The sequence below is a fragment of the Sinocyclocheilus grahami genome, unplaced genomic scaffold, assembly GCF_001515645.1.
Source record: "Sinocyclocheilus grahami isolate Dianchi unplaced genomic scaffold, SAMN03320097.WGS_v1.1 scaffold54.1, whole genome shotgun sequence".
NCBI lineage: Eukaryota > Metazoa > Chordata > Actinopteri > Cypriniformes > Cyprinidae > Sinocyclocheilus > Sinocyclocheilus grahami.
This window is the reverse complement of record NW_015505233.1, coordinates 3,779,663-3,789,638: the sequence shown is the minus strand read 5'-3', so window position 1 is coordinate 3,789,638 and position 9,976 is coordinate 3,779,663. Positions and strand designations below refer to the sequence as shown.

General features: G+C 35.9%; 1 protein-coding gene across 1 annotated transcript in view; it reads left to right on the top strand.

The window, feature by feature from the left end:
- Nucleotides 1-9,976, top strand: part of LOC107583637 (protein bicaudal C homolog 1-A-like) — a 50,718-nt gene that overhangs the window by 8,078 nt on the left and 32,664 nt on the right. The window contains exon 2 of the mRNA XM_016269924.1: nucleotides 6,355-6,401. Within this exon, the coding sequence (XP_016125410.1) occupies nucleotides 6,355-6,401 (47 nt within the window). The remainder of the gene's footprint in view (nucleotides 1-6,354; nucleotides 6,402-9,976) is intronic.

Sequence of the window (9,976 nt, the reverse complement as noted above, 5' to 3'; positions counted from 1 at the left end):
TTAAGGTTGCTAATATTGTTTTACGAGTCTCCTAAAACAGGTTTACATGCATGCAAGGTCAAAAAACACATTAGTTTTCTCAAAAAATGTATTTAATTTTACCACATTTCTAAATGATTCGTAAACGACTTGTGCGAAGCAGTTCAAAGAATCAGTCTCTAAACCCCTCCTTTCCGTGAGCCCTCACTGCTGTGATTGGTCAGATGGCGCAGTCCTTTGTGATTGGTCCAGAGCCGTAGTGAGATTGGCTCTGGATTGGTCTACCGTGTACAGCGCGTGTCGGAAAGGAAACGCCCATTGCCATGACGGAATGACAGCCCTGGAGACTTGTCAATACATAGAAAAGATGGTATCGATTGTACCTTACCAATTCGAGCTGGAGTCTGATGATGAAACGGTTGAACTGGCTGATCGCCAAGAGACTGTTTCGCAAGCACGACTGGAGCAGGACGTTTCTCAGTGGTAAGTGTCAAGTGTTAACAAGTTTGTGGTAATTATAAGATGTGTTTTGGAGAAATTTTACATCACTTGCTCACTGATGGTTCCTCTGCAGTGAATGGGTTCCATCAGAATGAGAGTCCAAACAGCTGATAAAATCATCACAATAATTATCACAACAATTAATGTGTTGTGAAGCGAAAACCTGCGTATTTGTAAGAAACAAGTCCATCATTAAGACATTTTTTTCCTTCAAACTGTTGATTCTGGCTAAATTGCTATTGCTTTCTCCAGTAAAAAGTTGTTCCATCTGAATCAGGGGAGAAATATGCACAGATCAAGCACTGTTTACAAGCAAAAACGATCCAAAACAGTTGTAAACAAATGTGTTGGTGGATTTTAATGTGAGAGGACAACAGAAGCTAGACTCTTTCACCAGAGGAAATGTTGTTATTGATTATGGACCAATCTTATTTTGTCCAGAAGTCACAGTTTAATATTAAAACACCTTAGCAATGGATTTGTTTCTTATAAACACAGCTTTTCACTTCACAAGACATGAATTGATGGACTGGAGTTGTGTGGAGTACTTGTGGATTATTGTGATGTTTTTATTAGCTGTTTGGACTTTCATTCTGACGGCACCCATTCACTGCAGAGGATCTTCTGGTGAGCAAGTGATGTAATGATAAATTTCTCCAAATCTCTTACAATTATGGACATAAACTCCTCTAAAACTTGGATGACCTGAGGATGAGTAATTTTTCCACTTAATCCTTAATTTTTTGTGTGTGAACGCGTGTGTGGGTCAGGCTTGTACCACCAAATTGTGCTGTGCGTTTTATCTTATGCGTGCAGAGTGTTTTCTGACGTGGGTTTTATTTATTGAGTCTAATTTAGTCTGGTTGCGTGTTCACTGCATGATTCTTAACGTGCTGCATGTGTATGGGTTGGTGAGTGAAGCAACAGGAAGTGCGTTGTGTTTTGGGAATGTGCTCATGGCTCAGCACGCTGTTGCCAGGGAAACACAGGTCTTTTGCCTTGAATTTTGATTTTTTATGTGCATACATGTACAGTTTGAATATTAAAGGCACGTGTGTGTCTTAATTTAGAAATTTAAGCAATAAATCAATATATCAGATATTGATGTTTATTTATGAATTATAAATCACACGTTGTAGTATTAAAATTAACTTTGAAGTAGTGTTGTCTTGGTTGCAAGAGTTTTATGGTTTGACAGATGCAACAACAGTATGCTGATTTTTTTTATTTATTTTTGGCAGTTTCAACTGGCAGGCCATTTTTGCTAGTGCTATAAATGCCTACACTGCCAATATTAATGCAGTTTTCTTCCAAGTAGACTTCTGTTTGTATGTTTACAAATATAAATCTATGTCTTGGGTTTAATACATCAGGTTTTACGTTGTTTTTTATGAAATGCTTCAGACTTGGGTAATAAATCTTAAAGAACTGATCTATTGGATTACTAAAATGAGTGTTTGGCAGAAATGCTCCAAATGTTGGGAGAGTTTTAGTTTGGCTGGAAACTCATCTGTGTTCATAACCTGTCAGACAGGGATAAAGTTCCTTATCGTCATGGAGAGATGAGATGTTCACATTATTTAATTCACATTACAGACAAATCCTTTTCACTCAGTACCTTTGGAGAGGTATTGAGTGTGTTTTCAGCACATCTGTATTTTATAATCCCAAATAGTTCTGCAGTTCATATTGCCTGATTATTGCCCCATTTTTCCATCGTATGTTAAATAGTTTCACAGACTTGTGCCGACCTTTTAGTGGTGGTAAGCATTGTTTCTGAGAGGCATTCGGACCTAAGTGTTAGTTTCACATGACCAGATGCTTCACTTGAGCTTTATATTTTGAGTTTCCTTTCATACAGACTGCTTGCTTTCAGAAGTTGCAAAAGAAAATGTTACAGGAGATTGTACAACCAGTCTGCAATGGATGTGTCGGCGGCATGTGTGTGTATTCTCAAGTTATGACATTGCACATAAACTGTCTGAGAAGATAAAAGCTCTGAATCATTTGCACAAGTGGCTGAGTACTTTAGTTTGGGCATTGACTGGGCGCTTATATGTAGCGTGATTTTTGTTTCCTGTCGTAAGAGCTTGATGTAACCAATCAGAATACACTACCATGAACTACCAAAAGTTTGGGTAAGATTTTTGAAAGAGTCTCTTCTGCTCATCAAGGCTGCATTTATATGTTGAGAAAAACAATAAAAGAAGAATATATTGTGAAAAGTTATTACAATTTAAAATAACTGATTTTAATTTTCATATATTTTAAAATGCAATTTATTCCAGTGATTATTCCAAACCTGCATAGCAGCTATTACTTTTTCAGTTTCACATGATACTTCAGAAATCATTCTAATATGCTGATTTGGTGATGAAGGATTTTTTTTTAAAGTCAGTGTTAAAAACCTTTGTGTTTTTGTGGAAGCCATGAATACCTTTTTAAAGATTCTTTGATAAATATAAAATGTCAAAAGAGCAGCATTTTAGTAAAATTATGTCTTTACAGTATAATTTACTTGCTGAACAAAATTATTAATTTCTGCCAAAAGAAAAAATCTTACTGACCCCAAACTTTTGAACTGTAATGTAGGTTGTGACATCACTTCAGAACAGATGGCTTCAAATCTTAATTGTGAAGAATAAGATTTGAATCCAGATGCTTGCGCTTATATGTAGCGTGATTTTTGTTTCCTGTCGTAAGAGCTTAATGTAACCAATCAGAATACACTACCATGAACTACCAAAAGTTTGGGTAAGATTTTTGAAAGAAGTCTCTTCTGCTCATCAAGGCTGCATTTATATGTTGAGAAAAACAATAAAAGAAGAATATATTGTGAAAAGTTATTACAATTTAAAATAACTGATTTTAATTTTCATATATTTTAAAATGCAATTTATTCCAGTGATTATTCCAAACCTGCATAGCAGCTATTACTTTTTCAGTTTCACATGATACTTCAGAAATCATTCTAATATGCTGATTTGGTGATGAAGGATTTTTTTTTAAAGTCAGTGTTAAAAACCTTTGTGTTTTTGTGGAAGCCATGAATACCTTTTTAAAGATTCTTTGATAAATATAAAATGTCAAAAGAGCAGCATTTTAGTAAAATTATGTCTTTACAGTATAATTTACTTGCTGAACAAAATTATTAATTTCTGCCAAAAGAAAAAATCTTACTGACCCCAAACTTTTGAACTGTAATGTAGGTTGTGACATCACTTCAGAACAGATGGCTTCAAATCTTAATTGTGAAGAATAAGATTTGAATCCAGATGCTGGTCATGAGTAAGTTTCTCTGATGTCTCGCCCACTCACTGAGCTCTGGAGTTGAAGGGAAGTTCCAGGATTATCCAGGAGAAATGCACTCAAATTATACAGTTTTGTTCTTACACTCGCTTATTCATCACATTCCTAACACACACATAGTTTACAGGAGCTGTGCTATAATCAAACACTGCTCTGGACGTGTGTGTGAAGCTGTATCTTTCAGAAACTCAAAAGCTGTGGAGTTTTTCTGACCCACGTCCTAAATAGAGCACAGGAAAGGCCTGAAATCCACACACACACACACACACACACACACACACACACACTGCATTTAACATTCTGTCTGGTTTGAGGCTTGCTATTTTCATATTTGTCTGAGCCTGAGTATGTACATGTTTTCCATTGGATGTGTTTCAGTTCAGTTGTCAGAAGAAGAGGATCAAGAGTGTTTTGAAGTAACATTTTTGAAGTTAACATGGAATTATAAGCATTTATGTGCTAGTGTGCGAGTAGTGGGGCCAGGTTTAGTTCAGAGGTGTTAATCTGTTGCATGCTGTACTCATTACAGATGAATGAACACATGTGTATCCGTGCTACAGAGATACGACATCATCCAAACATCTCACGAAACTGTTGATTCAATTTACAGCATCTGATAGGAGAGATGTGAAGTGAGCTTTCACTGATTTCACAACTTCAGAGAGTGAACTCAGTCTTCCTCTGTCCTCACTTCACCCAAAATCAGACTTGTGTGAGCTACAGTGATGTGAATGGCGCTTTTAAAGTTTTAAAGTGTGATTGATTGTGATTGAAAGTGTGAAGTGGTTTTCTGACTAAAAATCTATCTATCTATTGAGATTTTTATTGTTAAATAACAAAATCATAGAAATACATATTAAACTGTACAGACATGTCTCAGATTTTAGTATAACAGGGTTGCAAAAATTGCAACCAAAAAAAAAAGGTCTGTTTTAAGAATTGTATTTATTTATTTATCTGTAACACTATTTGTGCATGTTACCTAGAAAATGACTTGTTTATTAAAACCAGGTACAATCAAAGTGTTTCTGCTTAAAATTAAGTGGAATCAATAAATGAAAGTATTTTAATGGATTTTGTTTTGGGAACGCAAAGATTGAAACCACTTCTCTGTCTCTCACTGTTGTTTTCATCCCTCGCTCTTCTCCACCACATGCCAGACACTGTTGAGAAATTGTGAGGATACCATTTCTTTTTTTCCCCAAATAAATCTGTAAATTTCATCATTGCCATCTAAATTCCTGCATTGCTCCATTGACTAGTCTGTGCAATGATGTGAAGTGAAGGAGGGTTCAAATCAAACCAAACTTTGGTGTAATGAGATGGGCACTTCTTGTAATTGTAGCTCTTCCTCTCCTTGTTTGGATCTGGAAAATGTAGTGAATTTCATGGAGAGATGGGTGGATGTGCTTTTTTGTGATTTTAGGGTCATTAAGAGGTTTAGATGACAAGATTGTCCCATTTCCAAACCGTTTATTTCCTCCCATTCTGGGGTTTGTTGTTCTGACCTTTATGAAATCCATATTTCAACTTTAAAAGTAAAGCAGAAGCAGGAGTGCAGGAGAGGGCTTGGCGCTATTAGATGAATCGCCCTCTATGTAGACACATATGTTGCGAGAATGTTTCATTTTGTGATAGGACAATCTCAACCAAACATCTGGAGACCCAGCGTCCCACCAAAGCAAACAAATTCTGAGATTTTCCTGTGAACCCAATGTTTTCATCACACCTGACTGGGAGTCTTTGCACGTTTTCCTTTTTCAACATCACACTTTAATTACATATTTGAGTGATCTGAAGTCTGATAACAGCTGGGAAAATGATGTAGAGTTTAAATGGCCTTTTCTAGTGTCAAAGAGCAGGTTTGACACATGCTGTACATGTATAAGCCATATGCAAGGCAAGCATCATACCCTGTGTGGGATTCTGTGAGTGTGTTTATTAAGATTTATGAACTGTTTTTTTGTCATCTATAACTAAGTGCATGAGTCTGAGCTTGCACACAGCTGCTTGCGTGTGTAATAGACAAGCATGTGCGTGACATATGAAATACATTTAGTTTCTGCAGGTTGTGAGAATGCTGCCTGATTCTTATATGTGTGTTTTGTGGTTGTCTTTAAATACGTCTTGAATATGTGAGTCTGGCATTAAATCTTTAATATTGTCCCTGACAGCAACCTTAAAATGTTATTCATTCAAATATAGCATGGCTTCTCATACCTTATTGCTTAAATATCGTTTAGTAGGGATGCACCGATATGAAAATTTTGGCCGATACCGATAACCGATTATTCTTTATTTTTGAAAGCCGATAACCGATATGTTGGCCGATAAATCTATATCCAAATTGTTATATACTTTTTGAGAGCCTGATTACAAAAAAGGGCTCATCATTAAAAGCCACATCCCAAACACTTCAACATAAGCAGCCTAGTTTGAACGGTGTACGTTTAAAAAATATTTTTACTTTAGGAAGTTAAACATGTTAGTGAACAGAAATAATTGTAAAATAAAAGTGTCTCTTGCTAATGGTAATGTAAATGTCTCTCTCTTTTTCTCACATAGCGGCCAGTGAGGGGAGGATAAATGGAGGAGAGGATTTTTTTCAGAAGGTAAGAATTTATTTACTTTATATATTTATTTATTTATTGACTTTGGGGTCAGTAAGATTTCACTTTTTTGAAAGAAATTAATACTTTTATTAGCAATCATTTTATTAAAATATTTTATTTAAAAGTGACAGTGAAGACATCTATAAACTGTGACACTGAAGACTGGAGTATAATTCAGCTTTGCCAGAAATAAATTACATTTATAAACAAATTACATTTGAAAATATGTTATAATAGAAAACAATTACTTTAAATTTTAATAATATTTCACTGTATTAATGTTGTTTTTACTGGATTTTTTTGATCAAATAAATGCATCCTTGGTGAGCGTAAGAGACATCTTTCAAACACATTTGAAAATCTTACTAACCCTAAAATTATAAACAGTAGTTTGTGATGTTCCACTTTACCTGTGTATATATCTTGTTTGGTGCACCAGCACTTTAAGCTTCACTGTATTATGTTTAAATGATTAGAACTTGATTGTTATGAGCAATTTTAGCATTAGTTTCAAAGCAGGATGGAAGTAGATCTCCCATTTCCAGCATCACACACTATAGCTATTGAACACACAAACTCTATCACAACTATCATTCATATTCCAGTAGCATGCTGGTCTTTCCAGCGTTTTGTGTGTGTGTGTGAGAGTTTGTGGTGAGGCTTCTTCAAACACAGTAAATCTGTGGATTTCTCGATGGAGGAGCCAATTCAGAAGTGTGATTGATTTGATCCAAACAATTATCCCTGCTTAGGTTTCTAATAAACGGAGATAACAAGGGCCAATGAAATTGTCAAAATATTCTTGGTTTGGCTCAGATGATTGTGGTTTGTGTATAGTCTATGAACAGCGCTTCTCTAGTTGCAGTATTGATATGATCACTGTTTTCTGTCCTCACTTGCACTATTGCTGTCTTTCCATGCTTGATCTAGAAGGCATTTGTGGTTATCTTTTTTTAGTGAATGCCAGTTCTCAGGCAGTTCAGAGTGGTACATTTAGAAATTTTTATGCATCTCAATATATTTTCTTGTATTCATCTTTGTTAGAGATTCAATTACAGCAGATTTGATGATTCAGCCCTTCATGTATGATATATAAACAATACAAATGCAGAGTTCTCTGTCTTAGTTGTTTGCAGCTGTTTGCAGATTATTTGGTTTGTATGTGACTTTTTTTTTTTTTAGTTGACGTGAAATGGTAATTAAACTGGAGTAGCAACAGATCTTTTCTTCTTCACTAAATTATGAAGAAAAAAAATTAATAAAAATTGAGCTTCCAAAAAAGTAACACATCATTTGCAAAAAGATCAATATTTAGAAAATAAATAAATAAATAAATAAATAAATAAATATTATATATAATCTAGAAAATAGATAATAACAATTTAGAAAATAGATAAAGAATTAAGAAAATTTTCATTTCATGCCAACATTAAGTGGGTAAGAACTAGACTTTCTGTGTCTCATCTACATTTGCCTATATGATTGTGATGTCTTTTCCTTTTTTTTGTAATTTTGTACTATTTTGTTCTGTCTAACACGGTCTATGATTTGGTCTTCTGAAAATCACCCACTAGTCAAGTCAAGTCACCTTTATTTATATAGCGCTTTTAACAATACAGATTGTGTCAAAGCAACTGAACAGCATTAATTAGGAAAATAGTGTATCAATAATGCAAAATGACAATAGTAAACACTAATTTTTCAGTTAAAGACAGTTCATCATTGAATTCAGTGATGTCATCATCCAGCTCAGTTCAGTTTAAATAGTATCTTTGCAATCATTTGCAATCAACGGAGTAGAGGTGGTGGGAGAGTTAACAGCGCCCTGTATACTTACCTCGGACTTGTGAGCGTCAGCCTGGGATGTTTCCAGCGCGGCTCTCCGCTCTCTCAGCTGGGTCTGCTTCACCACCAGGTCACGGATCTGCTTCTCCACGGCCTCCAGCTCGAGCTGCACCGAATGCAGTGAGTAAAACAATGGTGATGTGTGTGAATAGAGTATTAGTAATGTAAGCGAGATTAGCGGCAACCAAGCTGGCGATGCTAGCGGGCTATATGCTAATAGCAGACTCGGAAAGTCAAAAATAGAACTAGTGCTAACAAGGCGCTCTGATTGTTTTTGTTGTAGAATACGATAGGGTATATATTCACACGTTGTAGAACTGAAAAGGATGGTGTATAAAATTGATTTTAAGATAAAAAAATTAGACGACAAAGAATTAACTTGACGGAGCTCAAACTCAAAACACACTCAAACTCAAAACACACGGCCACACGGCTCAAAACACATTATCCAATGAAGGTGTATGAGCACATAGAGACAAATGTCTGATGTTTGTTTGATAGTGGTGACATGGGAAGCCATATCAATGGGTTTTCTGGGAGGCAGGCAGTAGAGAGTCATCATTTCAGTGATTAAACCTTTTCTTGAGTTTTCCTTCCCTGCCGTGAAAGGGTTGGAATTATGCCTGTTGCTCATTTTTGCTTTTCAGCCATTCTTTGTGTCTCTGTTTCCATATCTTTATCATTATTATGTAACGAACCAGCTCATGACAGGAAATATGAATAATTAACCATAACTAGTTATGATTAATTATGAATATTTTAGATCCGCTGTAGATATTTAGCTGACCTCTCAGGGTCAACTGTCTTGTCAATTCTAAGAACGTTAATTTCCTGGTTAAGGGAAATAACTTTCTTACTGTACAATTCTACAAAAGCTTGTAGCGTAAATCTGCATGATTAGTGACTCCGGTTATGAGCAAACAATGAACACGTCAAGTGTGATACAAGTAAGGTTTTATTAACTACATAAACACTTAAACTAGTCCAACATACTACATAAACACATAAACTGGTCTAACATACACATACACACACATACAGTTGGTATAGGAAAGGGTTAAAGTTTAGCTCAGTACAGAAAGAGACATAAGGAATGACATTTATGGAACCATTTGCATATTCAACAGATCTAAGCCTGAGTGATACGTCAGATTCTGAGTTCAAACACACCTTTGTAAAAAGGTGTAACTGATACTTAATGTATCAATTAATAAGACTAAGTTTGATACTTGCGAGTCTCGGCTGTCTGAAAGAGATTCCTGATGCAATCTTAAGGCCCAAGATCTTGCTGAAATTAGTTGATGAAAAGAACCAGTTTGAGTCAGAGAATCTTTGGTGAATGGAAAAGTCAAGGCCGAAAGGCCTGGCACAATGCTTTGGTATCCTGCAGCGTTTTCTCACATCTTCATCTGCATCTGACCGAACCACCGACTGGGGCGGGTCTCTGGAGTGTGGCCTTTAAGGTCGGAGAAGATCCCCGCCTTTCAAGATGGGCTTGTGTATTTGTGTATTGTGTATTATTTGGTGTATTTGGTGTAATGAAGTGCGTTTATGCGGTTTAAAGTTAAAAAAACACATTATTTTCCACATACTGTACATTATTGTTTCTCCTCTATGCCCCGCCTTTTTGAAACGCGTCGATTTTTACAAAGCTCATCGGTCTGAAAAAGCGAGGTGTGCTGTGATTGGCCAGCTATCCAGTGCGTTGTGATTGGCCGAATACCTCAAGC